Here is a 22,676-nt window from a genome sequence, read left to right as displayed (position 1 = left end):
TGGGGTCACATGTAGACTCAGGAATCGGGAACACACAGATCAGATTGCACACGCAGTCCAGCATGTGGGAAAATGCAGAGTGGAGGGAACATAATCCGCAGTCAGGAAATCATGGATGGGATCATGCAATCCAGTCCACAGTGTGGGAAAACCCACTGGTCACAAGAAATAAAAAATCACAGGAAATCACAGGAAAAAGTCACAGGTGAAGGAGCAGCTGAAGGGCCAGTGTCAAAGGCAATGTCTGTGTGTGGCATGCATACTGTCTGTGCTCTCAGTGTGTGCAACCTGTGCAGGTGCTTGGCCTGCACATGGGGTGTGGTACGTGCTTGGTATGTACTAGTGGCATGTGCATGTGGTTGCCATGCTCAGGAAATGTGTTACAGCAGTTTGGGCTCTGGACACAAAACTAAGCCCCTGTCTTGTTTTTTAACTCTTTGCATTCTGGTCTCTTTACCACATCTCCCAATCACTGCCCCATCAGCACAAGATAAAGATCCCATTTCTGTACTAGATCTAAATGCAGGAATGGACTGGCTGCCTGTTACTGACAATACCAGGTTTGAAAGTCAATGTTCAGGGGCAGACATCAAGGTCAAAGCAAAAGCTCAGATATCAGTAGTCAGGGTCAAATGTCACAGTCAGAGGTCAGTAGTCAGGGTAAAAGGAATGTATGTGTGCTTACTGTGTGCCATGTGTGTGGCAGGTGTGGGAACAGTGCATGGCTGTGGCCTAGATATGCACTTGGTGGGTTCATGGATCCAATGAACCCCCATCCAGGCCATAATCAGCTCCCCTGGCAGAGCCCTCCCACGGCAGCAGCTGGGATGCCACAGCCAGGATGGGGACACCTTCAGAACCACCCTGGCTTTGTGGCAAAGGCAGTAAGATATGACAGTTCCTCAGGAACATAGCCACAATCAGGAATGGCCATGACCACTCCAAAGCTCTCAATGTGCTCTACATGGTAACATGGTCTAATGGCTCCAAGGTCAGCAAGAGAAGGTCATTGCAGAAATCACAGGATGTGTTCTTGGACCCACAGAGGGAGACTGCCCCTGTACCAGATAGCTGAGTCCAGAGGGAGCCAAACAGCACCTGTGCATTGGGAAGTTTAACCTGTGGGATAGGAGGGTGTTGGAAAAACAACAGCAGACAAAATGCATGCAAAGCAGAGGAGGTAAGCACCTCCAGCCCCAATGCCAACTGTGAAAAGCTTGTGAAAGGCTTGGCTGTTTTCTTCCTTCTTCCATGCCAGTCCCTCCTCATCCATAGTGTACATCCACAGAGGAGCAGCACTGCTGTGGAGCTAAAGCCTCAAGTCAGTTGTACCCCATACTGAGGTGACACTTTTTCTCAGGGGCACAGAGCATTTAGGGTCAGCCCAGAGGAGACTCCCAATGGAGTTTCAGTGAGAGCTGCTGTAGGGTTTCCCAGAGCTGGCTTGTTTAATTTTGGTTTTGTGCAAAAAACAGCTGAAAAATATTTTCTCACAGAATTTTTCGAGCAAATCCATAACAAAAGCATGATCATGTTTATCTTGCTGGGAATCCTGTTTCTCAAAGTCCCTCTGTACCTGAGGATTCTGGGGTGTCCCAGTGGGACAACAGATGGAAAAACCTGTGATGTGTGAAGCACAGAGGTGGGTTTTCTGGCAGCATTCTGGAAGAAAAAAATTGTTCAACTGTTTATTGAGCAACACTAAAATTAAATAAACCAAGGAAACCCAACATCACCTCTCTCTAAAACTCTATTGGGAATCTCCTTCAGGCTGAGCCTAAATCACCTACTCTCCATAAGAATATTCCAACCACAGATGCAACATTTGCCAGTCTAGGTAGGCAGAACACAGCCACAACCAAAATCTCTCTCTTGAACATAGGATGGATCAATTTCCAAGGAAAGGAAATGCTGCTTGAAAGGGCAGGACAGGTCTGCACTGGGGCAGAAGCAGAGGAGAAACCCAGGAGGCCATAGTAGCCCTGCAGTGCAGCCAGAACAGCTCTCCAGGTTGGAATGCTACCCCTTACCCATCACATCCCTGAAAACCACCCGTCATACACACCAGGACAGCTGGAGCAGAGATCCAAGTCTGCCCTGAAATTGCCAGAGACAAGAACAGCTTCAGGTCATTTCTTCCCTAAAAAGAAAGTGAAAATATCAATATCAGCTTGTTATTTAAGAGGTGGCTTGAGCTACGAAGTGTCACACTAGATCTCAGCATACCTTGGAAACTCTCATTCCCATTCAAGTTGAAAAACTGCCCAGAAAAATCACTTCAACCAAAGCTGTGATTTCAGGGAAATGAACTGATTTCTTCCATCTTGCTGATATAATTTTGTGCAGTTTGTACTTCCTAAACTACTTCTAAAATTATACTAAAAAAAATTATTTATTTATTTATTTATTATATAAATTACATTATATATTATATATTATATATTATATATTATATATTATATATTATATGTTATATATTATATGTTATATGTTATATGTTATATATATTTATATATATAATTATACTAAATATATATATAATATATATATAAATACTACTATACTAAAATTATACTATCTATTCCATTCCTTTATTTTCATTATGTCATTATTAGAAGAAAAATTTTAACTATTTTTGAAGCTTGTACCTAATTCTGTTGACATTTTCCTTAGCAGAGCTCTTGAATTAAGCCTCTGCTTTGCCTCTCACAAGTGCTTAAGTGTTGTGACCGTCATTCACTTTCTTCCCTGTGTATTTTGGAAGAACTTTGAATTTCAAGAAGTAAATATGAAAATTTATTGAAAACTCTGAGAAACAGAGACAGAAGACAGAAAAGCTTTATTTGATAGTGAAATACTTGATTTCTGTAGATAAGCAATAACACAACTGATTTTACAGTGCCATATCCATAAATGCATTTACTTATATGAGGAAAAGCCACAGATTTCCCAGTCTCTGACTTACCCAAGGTGCTCCATAGCCAGAAGGGCACAATTACCAGGAATCTACATGTCTACTAGAGCCAACCTCATTCAGGTTGGGAACTTTGGTTCAGAAATCAGTTCATTAGGTCACAAATACTTGGAGGGACATTCAGTTTTAGGTGGAGTAAGATTAATTACATTGCACAGAAAAGGACCTTGCACATGTTGGTAACAGCACATCAGCTACAGAGCAGACTAAATGTTTGGATGGAGATGGACAGAAGTCTGCCAGTTGCAGGAAATGCTGTTTACTTTATGACAGGGGGTGGCTCTAAATCAGAATTAGAACAATACCCCCTCAGATTCCAGGATCTTCTAGAGTTTTGTTCATTTGACCAAGAAATTCTGAGCTAGATGGAAACCTGGATTTTCCTACTGCACTGGTACCAAACATCAGGAACGGAAAATATCCCAGATCAGGTTTCCCCAGCCCATCTTCAGATTTCTCCCCAAATCCTCCCAGTGGCTCCCTGTTCCCAGTGCAGAACGGAGGCAGCACCCAGCCTACAGCTCCTGCGTCCTGGGAGGTCCTGTGGCACTTCCAGCAGGAGTACATCATCAGGACCTGGAGCAAGCTCACCAAGGGGAATTCCAGGCCTAAAACCTTAAATCCTTGCAGGTTTTTGTTCTGCCATGGGGCAGGGTCAGCAGCAGACACAGACACCAGCTTCAGGAATTAAGTGTCATTTACTAGAGCTCAAAGCAAAGAATCACACAAGGAGAAGCTCAGCAATGCCCCCCATCATTGCTACCAAAGATTGTAGCCCTACAGGGATTGAGATACAGCACCAGTGACCCTAACACTTCACCGTCCTCCAGAACTGCAGCTGGGGAGTCCCTGTCACAGCCAAGCACTGGAGATATTTGTAGATATTACAAAGCTGAGTCTTCTTGGCATGTCTGTTATTTTTAAGGGTAATTTCTAGCCCAGGGAACAGTGATTTCAATGTCCTGCCCACACCTGGGGGTTGGGTATTGATGTTGCACCAGGAATGTACTTGACACAGTATTCCCAAGCTGTGATGGAAACCAAGGTCAAGCAGTTGGGTTTTTCATGGTGGAAGCCAGTGGATCCATGGATGTCCTTGCTGACCACTAGTGCCTCTTTTCAAGGTGATTGTGCAGCTGAAAGACCTGAGAAATGATTCAGCCTTTTCACTGTTTTTGCCCCGTTTCACTGAGAAAAACCTGTGTTGCTTTCTTCATCATTCCATGAAGCAATGGATCTGATGTGTCAAGGAGAAGGGTTCTGTCTTTCTAGTGGGACTGGTTCCTGCTTTTTTTAATGGATTGGTTGGAATATTCATGACAAAAGCTTGTTTAGAAGAGGAGGAGGCTGCTTGGATGGTTGGGGTGGAGATGGGCCAGCACAGGGAGAATCCAGGCTGGACTTCTTGGAATGACACTGGCTATTGGGATCTCACAGGCTGGAAGCACAGAATGTCACCCAAAACATGAAATGATCCAAATATTTGAAAGATCAGTACTGGGTATGATGTTGTCCCTTGCTAGGGTAGGGGACTTCCCTCAGTGTTTGGGGGGTGGGAGCAATGAGGGTGTTCATCCCTGGTCCATGGACATCTCTCTGCTTGGCATTGCTTGGAATAACAAAAATCCAAAGGAGAATCTCGCAAAGTTCTGTAAATTCTTCCCAGCCTCTGGAAAGGGCTTTGACATGCCATGGTGTCAAAGGAGCATTTAATTCTGTGTCACTTCCTTTCCCTAATGCATTGGGATGTTTCCAGCCCAGTGGGAGACTATACCTTAGCCAGACTATATTTGATTTTTCCATACAGCCTGGCTTTACAGCTTCATATTTCCATCTCTGTTTCTCTCACTCTGCAGGACAGATATAACTGCAATCCAGCCAGGAAGTGTTAAAACAACAATTATCCCTTGCTCCCTACAGAGGTTAAAGGATTCCCCCATCTGTTTCCCAGCCCAGGCTGTGGCAGGAGCCCATCCCTGGGTTTGGATGCCTATGGGTTGGTCTGACTTCCTGAACTTCACAGCTGTAGAAACCTCTCCTGTGGGGATGAAAAACGAGGGATGGGACTACCATGCTATTTAAGGTGATTTATTGCTCAAGTAAGCCAGATAAGACATCAGTCTCAAAGACATGAGATTTGGAGAGAAGCAGCAAGTCAGCCATAGCTTAAAGGTATTCCTTTCTTCCTCACACAGCAATGTGTAACATTTTGGTCCAATAGACAGTTAACACAAAACTTGCTTCTACTTAATAACCCATCACTTTTGGCTAATTCTGCCACACTGTATCTGTCTTTCAGCCAATAAACTGATAGGTCATGTACCCAGACACCCCCCCTCTATTATAGCTTCTAGAGTCTTAGCCTACCCTGTAAATCACATTATTACAACTTAAACTTCTCACTATTTTACCTAATATAATTTCCTACTTACTCAAGGCATATTCTTACAATTATAGGAACATAAGTTTATAATTTTTCTACTTAATGTTTGTGTACCTTTATCATTACACTAACCCAAGCTCTTTCTAAGGCTGCAGATTGAACCTTTCAGCATCCATGGAAGTTTCTATTTTTCCATTTCCCACACTCTCCTACCATCTGCCTCCCTTGAGCTAAGTAAATGCCTTCTGACTGTGCCATGGAAGTTGGTGAGGTGTCCAAGGTGGAATGTAAATGTCCCCAGTGTAGCTGGTTATCCCAGAGGGAAACTTCAGGTGTGATCGGTGTCTGACAGAGCTACAAGGCTGTGTGTCTGCTTGAGGACATGTTTAACTGCCCATGCTCTTATCTAAAGTATTTCTTTTTCTAGGGAGCCCCAAAGGCCAGGAGATGGAAGTTTAGAAGTTGGTGTCACTCAGAGATTGAAAACATTAGTGTTGGTTTATTATTCCATTGGGGATCTGCTGCATGTCAGGTGGAACTGTTCCCAGTCCTGTGGCAGTTCCCATCCCAAGCACAGGAAATCTGAAATCCAGAGGCATCTTTCAGCCCAGACTTTTGCTTCTGTTGGGAACAAGAAATGGGGTCTGGGGCATTTCAACACCTATTCCTGCTCAGGGGACTGCTAGTTCTGAATTCCAAAAGTATGGTCTTTGTTGATTTTTATGCACTTTCTGTTTCTGTAAACTGGGTGTTTTCTTTCCTCCATCAGTAAAAGGCAGCTGGTCCTGTTCTGTGTTTGGATCTAGCACAGAAGTGGGATCTTTGTCTTGTGCTGAAGGGACAGTGGGTAGAACCTCTAGTAACAAGACAGGCTTGAAATTGTGTGGGAACTGCTGCTCCAGCTGGATCCCTATAAATCCATGAGCCCCGATGAGATTCATCCAAGAATCTTCAAAGAGCTGGTGATGTCATCAAAAAACCTTTCTCAATTTTTTGAGCAGTCTTGGGAATCTGGAGAGGTTCCAGCTGACTGGAAGTTGTTCTAATTCTCAGAAAGGGCAGGAAGGAGAACCCTGGAAGCTACAGGCCTGTTAGTCTCACTTCAGTGCCTGGGAAGGTTATGGAGAAGGTGATTCTGGGAGCTATTGAAGAACACCTGGAGGACAACACAGTCATCAATCACAGCCAGCTTCATGAGGGGAAAGTCCTGCTTATTAAACCTGATTTCCTTTTATGACAAGGCAACCCACTGGGGCAGCCTGACCTTGAGTCTTGGGGGCAGTTCTGGGCACCACAATATAAGAAAGACATGAAACTATAAGAGACTGTCCAAAAGAGGGCAACAAAGGTGGTGCAGGCCCTTGAGGAGAAGCTGTTGGAGGAGTGACTGAGGATACTTGGTGTGTTCAGCCTGGAGAAGAAGAGAGTGAGGGGAGATTTCCTTGCAGTCTGCAACTTCCTCGCAAGGGGAAGAAGAGGGGCAAACACTGATGTCTTTTCTGTCCTAGTGACAGGAGGTTTGAGTTGGGTATTAGAAAAATGTTCCTCACCCAGGGTGTGGTTGGGCACTGGAACTGACTCCCCAGAACAGTGGTCACAGCACCAAGTCAGACAGAGCTTAACAAACATCTCAACAATGCTCTTGGGTACATGGTGTGACTCTTGGGGATGGGCTTATGCAGGGCTGAGAGCTGGACTTGATGATCCTTGTGGATCCCTTCCAATTCAGCGTATTCTGTGATTCTCCTGGATTTTTGCAGCCCAACTTCATAGAATCCTGGAATGGCTTGGGTTGGAAAGGACCTTAAAGCTCATCTTGTTCCATCCCCCTGCTATGGGCCAGGGCACCTTCCACTAGACTGGATAGCTCCAACCTGACCTTGAACACTTACAGGGATGGGACAGATGAGTGTGGTTTGGGTCTAAGGAATTTAGAATAGGTAGAAAGGTGATTCATCATCTCTGGTGACTGGAACTGCTGGTGGATACCAGCTCCCATGGGACTGTGCCCTACCAGTGAGATTCCACTCAATTCACTGGTGTGATAAGGCCAAACACAGCATTTGTAGAGCTGAAAATACCTGAAATGCTCAAAAATTTGACACAACAGGTGGGGTTTTGCACTGTGGTTGCTCTGTGGAGTCCCCAAAGCCCTGTGGCTTACTCAAGGTGAGATCATCTCCTCTGTGTAATTGCCTCTAAACTCAAAAGCTCAGAGAAAAGATAACAACCTGCTTTGGGCTTTGTCACTCTCCTGGGGCTCCAAGAGCCTCTAAATCCCCAAATTGCATGGAAAAAGGTCTTTGCTGACAGTGATATATTTTTAAACTCACCTGCAGAGCACCTTAATATCCACCTTGAAGAGCATCAGGAGGCAAGCAGGGAAAGCGTGGAGATGTAGGGGAGGATCATCCTGGAGAACCACGAGCAAGGATAGCGTGTGCCAAGCCACCCATCTCCTATCGTTTTTCCTTGCAAAGAAGAAACAACTTCAGTCTTCCTCTCAGCTCCTACCTGGAGGCTCCTGTGCTCCAGTTCTGTCTTAGTTTAAGGCAAATTAAGAAGAAAAACTCTAAATGGGGATTTCCCCAGGGAAATGCCCCTCCCCACTAACTAGTCCGGGAAAAGAAAAAAAATTCCTTAGAGAGAAGTGGAAAAAGCTGTTTATTTAACAGAAATTGAGTAATATTAAATAATAAAACCTCTTGCTGTTCAATGAGATGGCAAGTCTAAGAAGAAAAGTCCTTTTCATGTGGTGTAGCTCAGCTCGCTCAAGTTCTTATCAGTCCCTCTGGCGCTGGAAAGTGCCGAGGCCCAGGCCCCGGTGGGCCACAGGCGTGAGCTCCCGAAGTTTGGCTGAGTGTTCAGTCCAAAGCAGGCTTGCACAGATCCAAGAAAATTGGAAAAAAAACAAACAAAGGTCCAGGGAACTCCTCTGCCTCAGCTAGCTAGAACTAACTAAAATCCAGAGAGAAGCTCTGTCCCGCTGTCTGTCCGTGCTGCAGACACCACAGTCCTGCCAGCGAGATGTGGGGGAGTGATGTTTTTCCTTAACACAAACTGCGCGCTTCTTCTTCCCTCTCTCTTGCTCTCAAAGCCAATCTTAAAAGTGCAGAACTTAATATATAACATAAACCAGTCGATTAGGGATACCAGTATCATAAAGTCACCCCAGAACAAGTTCCTTATTGTACTCTGGGCTCAGCACCAAATCCGGGTGATCTGCAGCAGGTGTGTGGTGAGAACACCCCATCGCAACACTCACTCTGGGTACTTCTCACTGACCACAAAGGGCTCCTGGATGAGTACTGGCAGCTTTCCTGTAAGGAACACTTATGGATTTTACTCTTGCTGATATAAGACACATCCAAAAGGTGATTTTTAATTTTTTTTTTACCCAAAAAGGAATATTTTCAGGAGGAGATTGCTCAGCTTTGGGTGTTGCGTATTTTTGTTTGAAGACTGCAGGAACAGGGTAAAGAGCTGGGAAAATCTTTTAGGGCAAAACCAGCTGAATCAGGAGGGAGGGTAGACTTCATTGTCAGGAAGTTTTGGATGCCCCTTCTCTGGAAGCCAGACAACACTAGATGGGGGCTTGGAACAAGCTGGTCTGGTAGAAGGTGTCCCTGCCCATGGCAGGGGGTGCAATGAGATGGTCTTCAAGATCCCTTCCAACCCAAACCCTTCCAGATTCTATGAAGAAGACAGACAAAGCAGGTGGTTGGCAGGACAAGGATGAATAATCAATAATCTGCTGTGTTTTACAGCTTTTATTTGGTTTCTCCATGTTTCAGGTTGTGCTGGATAATTTCAAAGTCCCAGACTGAACACACATAGGGGGATTAAACGCAGCACCAAGGTGAAGCTCCTCCTGGCTGTGTAACAGCTTCTCCCTACCCATGCCATGATTTCCACCCAGCACTGTCTAATCAATCTGTGCCTAAACTCTCATTTTAGATTTTGTAGGATTGTCTCCAAGCAGATCCCACTGCAAAGAGGGTTTTCCAGCTGGAAGAAACCTTTAGCAAGGAGTTCACACAGACAACACTCTTTGAAGGAATGCTGGGAAGCAATTGCACCCAAGCAACTGAGTTCAGCTTGGTGGGATTCACCGAGAACCCAGCAACTCAGGTCACCCTCTTCCTGCTGTTCCTGCTCACCTACCTTGTCACCATCCTGGGGAACTTGGGGATGATCACCTTGATCAGAGCCAGCCCCCTGCTCCATTCCCCCATGTATTATTTCCTGGGCAACCTGGCTTTTGTGAACTTCTGCACTTCCACCATCATCACCCCCAGGATGTTGTTTGGGATTTTTTTGGGGAAGAAGAGAATGGCCTATGCTGGGTGCATGGCGCAGGTGTTCACTTCTGCCCTGTTTCTGGTCACTGAGTGCTTCCTACTGGCTGTGATGGCCTATGACTGATACGTGGCCATTTGCCAACCCCTGCTCTACCCCCTTGTCATGTCCCCAGAGCGCTGCTCCCAGCTGGTGACCTGGTCCTACCTCCTGGGGCTGACCAATGGCATGGGACAAACCATCGGCATGTCCAGCTTGTTCTTCTGCAGCTCCAGCACCATCAATCTGTTCTTCTGTGACATTTCCCTGCTGATCTTGCTCTCCACCTCCAACACCACCCTCAGCCTCACCATCCTGAGGACTGCTTCATCTTTGCTTGGTGTTCCCAGCATCCTGGTGGTCCTGGCATCCTATGTGGCCATCATCCCCACCATCCTGAGCTTCAGCTCAGCTGAGGGCAAGCACAAAGCCTTCTCCACCTGTGCCTCCCACCTCACCATTGTCAGCATCTTCTATGGGGCGTTGATTTTCATGTACTTAATCCCCAGGTCAGACACCTCCAGGGGAGGAGAAAAATGGGCTGCTGTGCTCTACACTGTGGTGACCCCCATGCTGAAACCCTGGATCTACAGCCTGAGGAACCAAGAGGTGAAGGAGGCTTGGAGGAGACTCAGGAAAACAAAATGAGCTTGGATTTTAACTCTGTTTAACTTCGTTAAAGCAAAGCTTTAACTTTGTGGCCAGCCACAATGGAGATGTGGGTGCTACTCTGGGAATTTTGTGTAATATGTCAGAGGGACATTTTTGGCACCCTCTGCACTTTGATTTAGATGATGTGCTGGCTGATTTAATATCAGCTGAAAATAGTAATCTCACTCCAATTTCGATGTTTGGATGAGGTGTGGAGCAACCTGGTCTAGTGGAAGGTGTCCTTGCCCACAGCAGGAGGTTGGAACTGAATCAGCTTTGAGGGTCCTTCCAACCCAAACCATTCCAGAATTCTGAGATATATTTGGTCTTAATGTTTTGGTGCACAAGCATTGCATATGTGAAAAAAACCCAAAACCTCCAATCAGTGCATTATCTCATCCTGTCTCAGGTCCATGGTAAAATCCAGAATGATGGAACTCTCCTAGAGACATGGAATAACTTGGGATGGAAGAGAAGCTGCTCATTTGGGTTGGATCAAGGTAGTTTGCTGATTTATTGATGACACACAACTCACAGGCACTTAGGATCAATGAGCTGAGTCCTTTGTTCCCTTTGTTCCTTTATTATTAGTAGATGTTTAGAATAGAGACTCGACGAGGTAGAGGCCTTGTCAAGCCTCTAAAGGGGGGAATGATGCCTTAAGTTTTAGCTTTCATATTTTTCAGATTCTGTACTGCATAAGTATATAACTCAGAACTTCATAGAAAGTGTTAGCAACTTCTCCTCACAGTTCAGTTAGACAAAACAATCCTTTTCCAGCCCAAGAACCAAGGACACCGTTACAGCTTCAGGCCCAAAAAGTGCAAACGACGGCGAATTGAGGAGAGCAGTCTGGGAGGATGGCACTTCATTACCTGAAGCTGTATTTTGACAATTAACCCCAATATGTAAATGGACCAAAACCTACAAAAAGTGTGAAAACTCTTGACCCAGCATCCATTTTGGGCATAGCCTCTGCTGGGCTCCTGTACTGCCCAAGGTGTATCCTTTGAAGGCCTTTTAATAAATACCTACTTTATTCTTTACTCTGTCTAGTCTCTGTTCTAGGTAGACTCTCAAGACATCACCAGAACTTACTGATAATTCCCTGATTATTATTTAGTCTGCCTGCCTGGATATCAATCCCCATGAGCTGTTCATGCTCCTGTTCCTTTCTTACCAGCTTAGCTGACTGTCATGGGGTGGCTTTACCTTTCAGGTGGTTTTGGGAGCCAAGGAAATTAAAGCTGCTGGTGGCTGATGGGAGTCTTTCCTCCTGACCAATTCTCAGTAATTTCTAAGAATTGACAGCAGTTTTGACCATTAAAAAGTGAAGTCAACTTGTAAACACCTCCTTAAGATGTAAAGTCAGAGCACTCTTGTCTCTCTTTGTTTCCTGGCTGTGAAAGGTAACAGAGCTCTGGCTGGCCTCCCGTTCCCTGCCTGGCCACGTGGCCCGGGCGGGGGCTGGGCTGGGCCCAGCGGCTCCCGGCCGGGAGATGGGGCCTGCGGGGCTTGCCCCGGGCTCTGGCCGGGCCAGGCCGGTCCCTGGCTCCGCTGCAGTTTTTGCCGTGACTGAATTCACCAGAGACTGCCAAGTAAAGAAAAGAAAAAAAGCTCTTGACCTGCAGCGGGCTGAGACAGTGACCACACTCTCCAGAGCAGCTATGAGGAATCTTCCATCACAGACAGCTCCAGCTGCTGCTCCAGCAGAGATCACAGAACCATCTACAAAGCCTGGGCAAGATTTTAACCCTTTCATTACCCAGATGAGACTTGCAGATTAATTCTTTTATCCAGAGAGAGAAAAAGAGAGTAATTAACATGTAAAGAGATTTATAAACTATCAGAGACAGTAAAGAAAAGAATTAAGCTTCAGAAAAGGTAGAGAATAAGGAGATGCTTTACAAGCTGAAATATTTTTCTGTTAAAGCTATGGAGATGGACAATAAGGTCTTGAAAAAAACTCCTTTAATTCATGACAGAGTATATAGGGAGGAATAGAGTGTTCAAAGTGTAGATTTTGAGTAAAAAGTAGAGTAATTGTGATACAGTGAAGTGCTGGAACAGAGTGAAGCAAAAATTTGAAGCCTTGAGGGGCAATGAGAAAACTGTTTTCCAGTGGAGCTCACAGAGGCAGATGAAGAAGACTTTTGCCTTTGAATAACTCATCCTTAAAATGACATCCCTAGACTCATGACCCATACACACCTCAGAGTGATGTGAAATGGGAGGAGTGAATTCTGATGATAAGAGTTCTGAGCAGCTAGCATCAGAAAAATAGAAAGCTATAACAGAAATAGCTTTCTTGTGGAAAACTCCATAGATTAGCAGAAGAAAACTTCTGTTTCTCTACAAAGACTGATGAAAAGACTGTAGCAGGAATTGGGACTGTTTTAAACACCAAAGTTCCAAAGTTTTTGTCTCTGTTGTCATGTGAACAAGGGAATGGTGGGTAGTAGGGGATAAAAAGGGTTTTCTGGAAGTTTATTCTGGTGTTCTTATTCTTGTAGTTTGTTAATAAACTTTCTTTATTCCTTTTTAAGTTTTAAGCCTGTTTTGCTCTTGCTCTAATCCATATCTCACAGCAAGAAATAAGTAATTTCTTTAGTTACTGTTTTAAAACCACGACATCACGACACTGACCCCACCATGGCAGGGACCCCAGAGGTCCCCAACTCACACATCTCCAGGTGTGGAATCAATGTCCTCAAGCTGCACCAGGGGAGGTTTAGGTTGGATAGAGGGAAAATCCCTTAATGGTGAGGGCTGTCCAGCCCTGGATCAGGCTGCCCAGGGCAATGGTGGAGCCCCCATCCCTGGAGGGATTTAAAAGGCGTGTGGAAGTGACACCTGGGGACATGGATTAGTGGTGATGTTGGCACTGCCGTGGGAATGGGCAGACTTGATGATCCTAGAGGGCTTTTCCAACCTAACCAATTCCATGTTTCTGTGATGAAGACCAGGAACTGGGACCTCTGTGTAACTCCTGCTGTTCTCCCACTCATCTGCTCCTCCCTGCCTCCCTCAGGACATTGTTTGATTTAAGTGCAGAAAAGATTGTACGTTTTTTCTTTAAACAGGACTATAGATTATTTTTAATGTTTTATTTAAAACATAACCCCCCCATAATTATTAATTTAATAAAACATGAAGACATTTAAAACATAAGCTCCAGAGCAACTGGGGCCTTACAACCATTGTTTGGCAATAAAATATTGAATATTTTTTTTAAAATTGAGAAATATTCAATATTTGAATAATAGTTTGAGAAACCATTCAATGACTTTGTCCAGCCAGTCTTGCCTTGACCATCACCTGACCTTTAAACTGGAACATGAGCCCTTAGTGAATTAAACACTGAGCCTGTGGCCAAGGCACTGTCACTGTGCATGTTGTGGCTTCAAGCTGGAGCCGCTGCTCTCAAAACCAAATGATTTTGGCTTATTGTGCAAGTGGGGATTGGGTAAAGGAGGGTGAACTGTGTCCAGCATCTCTGGGAACAGCATCTGACCATGAGAGGAGCTGGAGCCACTGTGTGGGAAGGAGATGGAATGTCCAGCATTGATGTTTGCTTCTGATGGATGCACCCCCCCTCAGGGGTCATCTTGTGTCCCTGCCCATGGCAGGGTGTTGGACTGAGATGAGCTTTAAGGTCCCTTCCAACCCCAGCCCTTCCAGGATGCTCTGACTGGCACAGTTTACTCCTGGTGAATCTCCTGAACCCATTTTGAAGCACACATTGCAAAATGGCTTTTCAAAATGAGCTTTTCTGGTCAAAAATGGGCAGATGGGAACGAGAAGAACTTGGAAAAGGGAAAATGCCGAGTGTTGCCCATGGGCAATAATTGTCTCAGACACCGGGACAGGCTGGAGAGCAGCTGTGGAGCTTGTGGTGGCCACCAAGATTGAGATGAGCCATCGATACCTCCTGGGTGCAAGAACATGCACCAGCAGGTGGAGAAAAACATTGACTGAGAGCTGGAGGAACAGGGAAGGAAAAGTTTCTTTGGGAGGGTGAGAGGGGAAGAGAAATACAGAATTAGAGAAGAATTTAAAAATCTTTCCACTTTAAGCCTTTAGCAAAAATTCTTGTTTTGGTGTTTCCTCTTGACAGCGTTGTGTTCACAAATGGCATCGCCCAGGCTCTGCCTGCATCAATTCCGATGTGCTGTGGGCATCTCATCCCTAAAACTCCAGGGAGAAACCTCGGGATGGATTCCAGGGCCTCTGGAGAAGGCCCATTCTGTGTTCAGGTGCCTAAGAGACCCTGTGGTAATTGGTCACATGGGGAAGGGGTAAAACTTAAATATTCCAGCCACGTTAGAGGGTGGAAGCAGAAAACTTCCTGGTTTTGGCCAGACTGATGGAGCTTGTGGACTTCAGCTCAAGGAACTGTGAGTATCTTATTAATCAGAAACGCTGAAATTTTAACTGGTTTTTGAGACAACTTTTTTCTGGGTGGGGAAAATTGTCCTTCCCAGGTGTTTGCAGAAGCAGGAGCCTCTCCATGAAGGTTTTTATGGAATATAATAGCAAATAAGTCCAGGAAATCGAGAAGGTCCTTCCTGATGGTAAAACATGTATTCCAGTGCATCTGAACCTTCAATCTTAACTCAAATTTTGGATGAATATTCCTCATATCAGCAGAATTAGGAGGCACACTCTGGGAAAATTGACTGAAGGGTCAATCAGAGCCTAAAAATCTTAAATTCAGCTCATCATTATTACCAGAAAATGTAAAAATAAATTGCAGCAGGAAAGTTCTGGCAGAGTTTTTCTTTCATCCTGATTGCAGCACTTCCCCAAACCCCCGGCTGTCTCTCAATCCCTGAATCTCAATTTCTTACATCACTTCTTTTTAATTCCCTGTGATTCAAGGAAATTATATATTCCAAGAGATACATTTAAATGTATGTAATTACATATAATATATAAAATAAAATTATATCTATTAGGAAAATATTTCTATGTATTAAGTAATTATATCTATAACTGCATATATAAAATAAACATCTATATTTATTTATATTTTAAAATGTTAATATATTTAATTATATATCTATAGAGAGAGAGAGAGTGATAAATAAATCCTCAAGCTGCCATTTAACTTCCCAAAACTAATTGAGTTGTTTTAACTAATAACATTTATTTACCAGTGCAAGTCTCCTCCTTAAGGATCTGCTTCCAAAGTCATCCATTCCCAAGGGAAATTTCTTCCTCCAGGGCTGGGCAATGACAAACCCCCTGGTGTTCCTGTGAATGAAGACTACACACAGCAGGTTTTTTGGTCAAGTTTTGATGTTCTTTGTGAGAGTAAATTATTCCTGTCTTCCACACTAATACTGGGAGAAATCTGGGTTCATTTCTCCCTGGAAATTTTGGTCTGGGAGATAAAATCTGGTTAAACATAAAAGGCCCCAAGATGTGAGGAAATAGGTGAGATTTACCCAAAATTAGGCTGCAGGAGTTATTTGTTGCAAGGAAAGGGCTTGAGGTGGGAGCCTGTTCTCACAATAAATAATCATCCAGCCTCAGGGCCTCTGAGGTGAAACCCAGGAATTTATCATGGAATCCATGGTTTGGGTTGGAAGGGACCTTATGGATCCTCCAGTGATGGTCCACAGGCAGGGACACCCTGCACTAGCCCAGGTTATTCCAAGCTCTGTCCAACCTGGCCTTGAAGATCATTCATTTCATAGTAGCACTACCTGGATTATTTCCTAAATTATATATATTTATTTCTATTTATTTGAACTGTGTTATCAGCATCTTACTCACCCCATGGCACCACAACAATTGGTCCCTACAGACTTTTAAAACCCTTTTCTTCCTCCACTTCACACTTCTCACAGGAATAACATGAGTATCACAATATTTAGAGGTTTTTTTTTAATACAAATATCCTGCTTCAACCTGAATTTCAATTTCATGGGAAGGAAGGACAGAAATTTGTTTTATTTTCATTTGTTCTGACTCTCCTAAAGAAAATTTTAAAGATGTCCTGATCTCTAAACAGTGCTTTCTCTCTTTTGGATCTTCTAAACCAGATTTAGAAGGGATTGTTTTTTGGGTGTTTTTTGTTGTTTTCAGTTTGTTTTTAAAATTACTTCTAAAGTCAGGATAAATTACTGGGGTTAATGTTTTGAATCTGATTAGTAACAACCCCCTAAACCTCTTTGGGAGGTGGAATAAACCTTCCACTGTGCAAAGCGATTTACCAAACCAAATTAGTGGCTAAACCAGACTAAAACCATTAGAAACAAACTCAGTAGTGAACTTTGATGACCTTTGAACATGTACTTTGAACAATGTATTTTGAACAAACAGTAAATTCTGCAGTTCCTGCATCTCCAGGCTGTGCTTGCTGATAAAAATACAAGCATTTTTAACATGTTTGTGCAGAAAACAGGGATATCCTGACTCTGCATCTCGGCTTTCCTGCAGCACCTGAGTTAGGATGGCAGCCAAAGGGAATGGAACACCCAGTGCTCACTTCGTCCTTTTGGGATTCTCAGAGCAGGGCAACACCCAGGTTGTCCTCTTCATGGTGTTCCTGGTGATCTATGTGTTCACCCTGCTGGGGAATGTGGGGCTGCTGGTGTTGATCCGGCTGGTTGCCCAGCTCCACACCCCCATGTACTTCTTCCTGAGCAGCCTGGCCTTCCTCGACCTCTGCTATTCCTCCTGCATCAGTCCCAGGCTGCTCCGCGATCTCCTGGATGAGGACAAGGTCATTTCTCATGCCGCGTGCCTCACCCAGTTCTATTTCTACGTGGCCTTCGCCACCACCGAGTGCTACCTGCTGGCTGCCATGGCCTATGACCGCTACGTGGCCATCTGCCGCCCCCTGCTCTACTCCCTCTCCATGTCCCGCGGGATCTGTGTGCTCCTGGTGGGCGGCTCGTGCCTGGCTGGGGTCACCAATGCCACCCTGCACACGGGCCTGGCCCTTGGGCTGAGCTTCTGCGGCCCCAACGTCATCGACCACTTCTACTGCGAGGGGCCCCCGCTCTTCGCCCTCTCCTGCATGGACCCCGCGCCCAACGAGCTGGGGATGTTTGTCATGGCGGGCTTCAACCTGGCTGCCACCGTCCTGGCCATCCTCCTCTCCTACGGCTTCATCCTGGCCGCTGTCCTGGGCACGCGCTCGGCCGTGGGGAAGCGCAAAGCCTTCTCCACCTGCGCGTCCCACCTGGCTGTTGTGGTGCTCTTCTACGGATCCCTCGTGTCCATGTACTCCCGGCACAGCTCCAGGAGCTCCCGGGAGCGAGACAAGGTGGCCTCTGTGTTCTACACCATGGTGACACCCATGCTGAACCCCTTCATCTACAGCCTCAGGAACCAGGAGGTGAAGGCTGCGCTCTGGAGACTGATGGGGAGGAAACATTCAGCTGAAAAATAGTATTTTCTATTTTATTTGTGTTTGCTGCTTGGTATTTTAATTTCAGGAATTTAAGCCCTTCTTGACCACTTGTAGAGCTTGAGGACCAGGGACTCTTCATCTGTTCTGACTACAGTTACCTGGGACCATTTCCTCCTTTTAGGGGAATAAAAAGAGAAACTTTTCTCCATATGCCTGATTCTGACACCCTTTGGGTGTTCAGGCATCAGGATATCCCAGATAATGTAAAAATAAAATGCAGCAGGAGAGTTTCTAAAGCCTTCTCCCTTCTTCCCAATTAGCAGTTGCAGCACTTCTTCAAATCCCAAGCTGTTTCCCAGTCCCTGAATCTCCATTTCTTACACCAGTTCTTTTTATTTCTCTGATGCCAAGAAGCCAATTATATATTTCAAAGACAAATTTGTATATATTTAAAATTATAAATATTTAAAGAAAAATATATAAATAAATTCTATAAACTTTCTTTATATACATAAAGAAATACATATATTAAGATCTTCATACATATACATTTATATATATATAATTACATATATAAATATATATATAAAGAAGTGGGACACAAACCCTCGGGCTTCCACTGAACTTCCTGAAACTGATGGTGTTTACTCACCAGTGCAAGTCTCCTGCTGAAGGAGCTGCTTCCAAAGTCATCCATTCCAAAGGGAATTTCCGGTGTGCCACCACAGGGTGGGCAGTGACCCAACTCAAGGCCCAAGCTTGCTCCAAGAGCAGTGAGACCCCTCATCTGGCATCTCCTGTGGATCACAGTGGAATTACAACCACTGCTCCCTACCCTGGCATTTTGTCCTTATTTTGGTTTTATTATTTAACAGGTTTTGCTTAGTTTTGAGCAATTGTGCAATTTCCCCTCTAAAACAAACCATGAGACACAGAGGAAGGAAAAACAAACTGGAAGGAAAAAGTGAAAATGCACAGAAGGAGTGGCAGGAATGCTGACTAGGAGCAAATATGGGGTAAAAACAGTTGTAGAATCCCAGAATCATTTAGGTTGGAAAAGCCCTCTACGATCATGGAGCCCAACTGTTAAGCCAGCTCTTCTAAGACCAGCACTAACCCATGTCTAAGCTCAGTCTGTAGAGGTGAGACCTGAGAGCCCCTTCCAGAGCCTAAAGGGGCTCCTGGAGAGCTGCAGAGGGACTCTGGGAAAGGGCCTGGAGTGGCAGGACAACAGGGAATGGCTTTACACTGACAGAGCATTTAGATTGGATATGGGGAAGAGATTCTTCCCTGGGAGGGTGGAGAGGCCCTGCACCAGTCACCCAGAGCAGCTGTGGCTGCCCCATCCCTGGAGGAGTTCCAGGCCAGATTGGATGGGGTTTGGAGCAGCCTGGGATACTGGAAGGTGTCCCTGACCATGGCAGGGGGCAGCACTGGGTGAGCTTTAAGGTCTCTTAACACAGTCCACATTGATCCTCCAGCTTTTTGGCTCCAGGGCCTGGATCTGACAAACAAAGCAGCTGAAGAAGTTCACTTTGTCTTTAATGAGAAAGAAAGTTTCTTCCTCGTTTTCCTTTGTTAATTAGTCTCTCATGGCTCGTTAAGAAGAATGGAAGAACTTGTTGAAAAGCTCTCTGAGAAGTTCCATGATGATGATTAAGAAACTTTCCTGGCAAAGCCCAGAAGATCTTGTTAAGCTGGTGATCCCTTCAAGGGCTGGTTGGTCCCCAGGGGATCACTTCTTGCTCTAAGAATGGGAGCAGCATCCCTTGAGGCAAAAATTGCTGTAAGCACCTGTGTGGTGGGACCTTGGAGCACAAACCAGCTTGTGGGCTTTCTCAATTCTTCATTTAAACTTGAAAATCATAAACTGAATGAGAGTGGGTTTACAATATAGGAAAGAAATCCTTCCCTGTGAGGGTGGTGAGGCCCTGGCACAGGCTGCCCAGAGAAGCTGTGGCTGCCCCATCTCTGGAAGTGTTGAAGGCCATGTTGGACAGGGCTTCAGGTGTCCCTGCCCATGGCAGGGGGTTGGAACAGGATGAGCTTTAAAGTCCCTTCCCACCCATCTTTGATACCAAAAGTCTCTGTCTTGCCAAGACCTTTATAATTTAATTATATCAATTCCAACTTCTTCATCCAGGTCCAAATCCACCTTCCCCACTTCCCCCCAGGCCTAAAGCAGCTCTTCTCCTGCTGTTTTTCTCCAGAGCAGAAGGACACTGTTCACCTTCCATTTACTTCTCAAATGGAAGTGAATTCTCATGTAACTCCTCAGAACACAGCATCTACACAACACAACACCAAAGGGAAATGTTTTCTGCTTCCACCTTTCCCTGCCACAGCCAAGACTTTTCCCTCTGCAGAGTCAGAGCTCATCCCACCCCCAAAAGTGTCAACAGATGAGGGACAAACAAAATGAGGGGTGCAGAGAAGAGGAGGAAGAGGGGGAAGTGCCTGCTGAGCTTATCCAGACCACCTGAACTGTGAAAGCAAGTTGCAGGATTGCACTAAGTTTGCCCTCAAAAACAGCAAATATTATTTTGAATTTGTTAGGACAGGTAAAAATTAGGAGGTTTTTTCCATTATTAGTGCCTGTCAGGAAAAGATGAATGATTGCTGGTCTCTCCCCAGTGTTGTGGCCATGATAGAGCCATAATTAGGAGAACCACTGTTTTTGGCTTTTTTAGGGCCTTTTCCAGACCCAAACAGATCCCAACTATGAATAGATCAGGTGCTGAGAATTCTTTCACCTACGGAAACCAAGTCATGTGCTTAAAGCTTGGGTGAAATGCACCTGTTAGGTTTTCATTATGTATTTTTGGCAATTGGACACTTGCATTCCTCTTGGTATTTCCCCTTATTTCAAGGTGTATTTTGAGATCCTGACTCACATCAGCTTTTTATCCCTCTAAGTCAGAAAAAAATGCATTTTTAAAGCCTTTTATTTTACTCATTTATCAAATTAAAAAATCCTCTTACTCTTCCCAAATGCTCCCTCCCACCAGCTCTAATAAATAACTCACAGATAACAATGAGGAATTTTATTGGAGTTTAGGGATAAGGACAATAATCTTGCAAGAAAAATACATATGGATCAGTGAAAAATAAGTGATAAACCAATAAAACTGTGATTTGCTCTTCCTGAGAGAAAGAGAGGTTTATAATAGCCTAGAATAATTCTGGGTGATTTCTTCCAACAGCCTCATGGCTGCAAAGGGAATTCAAGTTTGAGGCTCCCACTCCTGTTTCCTCCCAAGGAAGATGTGGTTGTTGAGGTCTGTTTCTCCAGGATAAATATTGTAATTGAGTTTTGTGAAGAACTGTGGAAGAACCTACATAAAATTGTGAGGATCAGGGAAAAATCCAAATAAATTAATTTTATTTTTTTATTCTTGCTTTAGAGGAACAGTTATGGAGTGGCAGGACAACAGGGAATGGCTTTAAGCTGAGAGTAGGTTTAGATGGGATTCTGGGAAGAAATTCTTCCCTGTGAGGGAGTGAGGCCCTGGCACAGGCTGCCCAGAGAAGCTGTGGCTGCTCCATCCCCGGAAGAGTTCCAGGCCAGATTGGATGGGGTTTGGAGCAGCCTGGAAGCCTGGAAGGTATCCCCACCCATGGCATATCGGACAAGACAATCTTTAAGGTCCCTTCCAACCTAAAACATTCCAGGATTCCCTGATGCCATTAGCTGCACCTCTCTGATGCCGGCAGAGGTTTAACATCCTCCTCCTGCACTTCCCCAGCGCTACCTTCACCTCCTTGTTCCTCAGGCTGTAGATGAAAGGGTTGAGCATGGGGCTGACCACGGTGTAGAAGACAGAGGCCACCTTGTCCCGGCTGCCATGCCGGGACGCTGGCTGCAAGTACATGAAGAACAGGGTGCCGTAGAACACGGACACGGACACCAAGTGGGAGGCGCAGGTGTGGAAGGCTCTGGCCTTGCTGGGTGCCGAGGGCATCCCCAGGACGGTGTGGAGGATGCGGCCGTAGGAGAGCAGGATGACCATGCTGGTGCCCAGCCCATTGGCGGTGGCCAGGGCGAAGATGGCGACCTCGCTGCCGCGGGTGTCGGAGCACACCAGCCTCAGCACGGGGCTGGCGTCGCAGAAGAAGTGATCAATGTGGCGGGGCCCACAGAAGGAGCCCCCAAACGTGGAGCCGGTGTAGACGAGGGCGCTGAGGGAGGCCACAAGGTAGGACCAGGCCACCAGCTGCCAGCAGGCCCGGGGGGACATGACCATGACATAGCTCAGGGGGTGGCAGACGGCCACCAGCCGGTCGTAGGCCATGGCGGCCAGGAGGTGACACTCGGCCGTGACAAAGAGAGCAAAGAGGTGGAATTGTGTCACGCAGCCGGCCCAGGAAATGGTTTTATTCCCAAATAACAGATCCGTGAGCATTTTGGGGGAGATGATGGTGGAATAGCAGACGTCGGCCAGGGAAAAGTGGGTGAGAAAGAAGTACATAGGGGTGTGGAGGCTGGGAGCCACCCAAACCAAGACTATCAGCCCGATGTTCCCTGCCAAAGTTACGATGTAAATCAACAGAAAGAGCCCAAAAAGAGGGGCCTGTTCCCAGGGAGTGTCTGTAATTCCCAGGAGGATGAATTTGGGCTGTGTGTGGTTTCCTCCCATGGCTGGGTGTTACCTGCTGAGGCAAAGGGAAGAAATACATCAGACTTGTAAAATCCAGAGTTTTTCTTCTGGGTCATATTTAATTCAAATCAATCACCATTTTAACTGCATTTAATTAATAATTTAATTAATTAAATAATTATTTGCATTTCATTTAATTTGGTATATTCCATATATTTTCCAAACATAAATTCCATACTTTTTATTTATCAACTAAAATGCTTAGAAAAGAACACAGAGCTTGAAGAAACACAAATGGCAAATTTGCTTTTTTGTGCTTGGATACCTAAAATTATGGATTTATTCTGGCACATGTTAATTAAGAAT

At 45.1% G+C, this 22,676-nt stretch overlaps 3 protein-coding genes across 3 annotated transcripts; 2 read left to right on the top strand and 1 right to left on the bottom strand.

Annotated features, from left to right (window-relative positions):
* The first annotated feature begins 9,333 nt into the window (after positions 1-9,333).
* LOC102110919 (olfactory receptor 5G3-like) lies at positions 9,334-10,343 on the top strand. The gene is given in 1 exon segment (XM_014257799.2): positions 9,334-10,343. A coding segment is annotated over 1 exon segment (927 nt). The 5' UTR covers positions 9,334-9,416.
* Positions 10,344-16,776: 6,433 nt separating this feature from the next.
* LOC102104354 (olfactory receptor 5AR1-like) lies at positions 16,777-17,751 on the top strand. The gene has a single exon (XM_005528974.2). It carries the CDS (start codon positions 16,807-16,809, stop codon positions 17,749-17,751), a length of 945 nt encoding a protein of 314 aa, XP_005529031.2. The 5' UTR covers positions 16,777-16,806.
* A 3,602-nt stretch (positions 17,752-21,353) lies between these two features.
* LOC102111102 (olfactory receptor 8U9-like) lies at positions 21,354-22,349 on the bottom strand. Its single transcript, XM_005529098.2, has one exon. It carries the CDS (start codon positions 22,347-22,349, stop codon positions 21,354-21,356), a length of 996 nt encoding a protein of 331 aa, XP_005529155.1.
* Positions 22,350-22,676: the final 327 nt, after the last annotated feature.

The sequence above is a fragment of the Pseudopodoces humilis genome, chromosome 7 (assembly GCF_049639895.1).
Source record: "Pseudopodoces humilis isolate 2021_Gansu_Grassland_sample_001 chromosome 7, ASM4963989v1, whole genome shotgun sequence".
In the NCBI taxonomy this organism is placed as follows: domain Eukaryota; kingdom Metazoa; phylum Chordata; class Aves; order Passeriformes; family Paridae; genus Pseudopodoces; species Pseudopodoces humilis.
The sequence above is the reverse complement of the archived record's forward strand: the minus strand, read 5'-3'. Positions and strand labels throughout refer to the sequence as shown.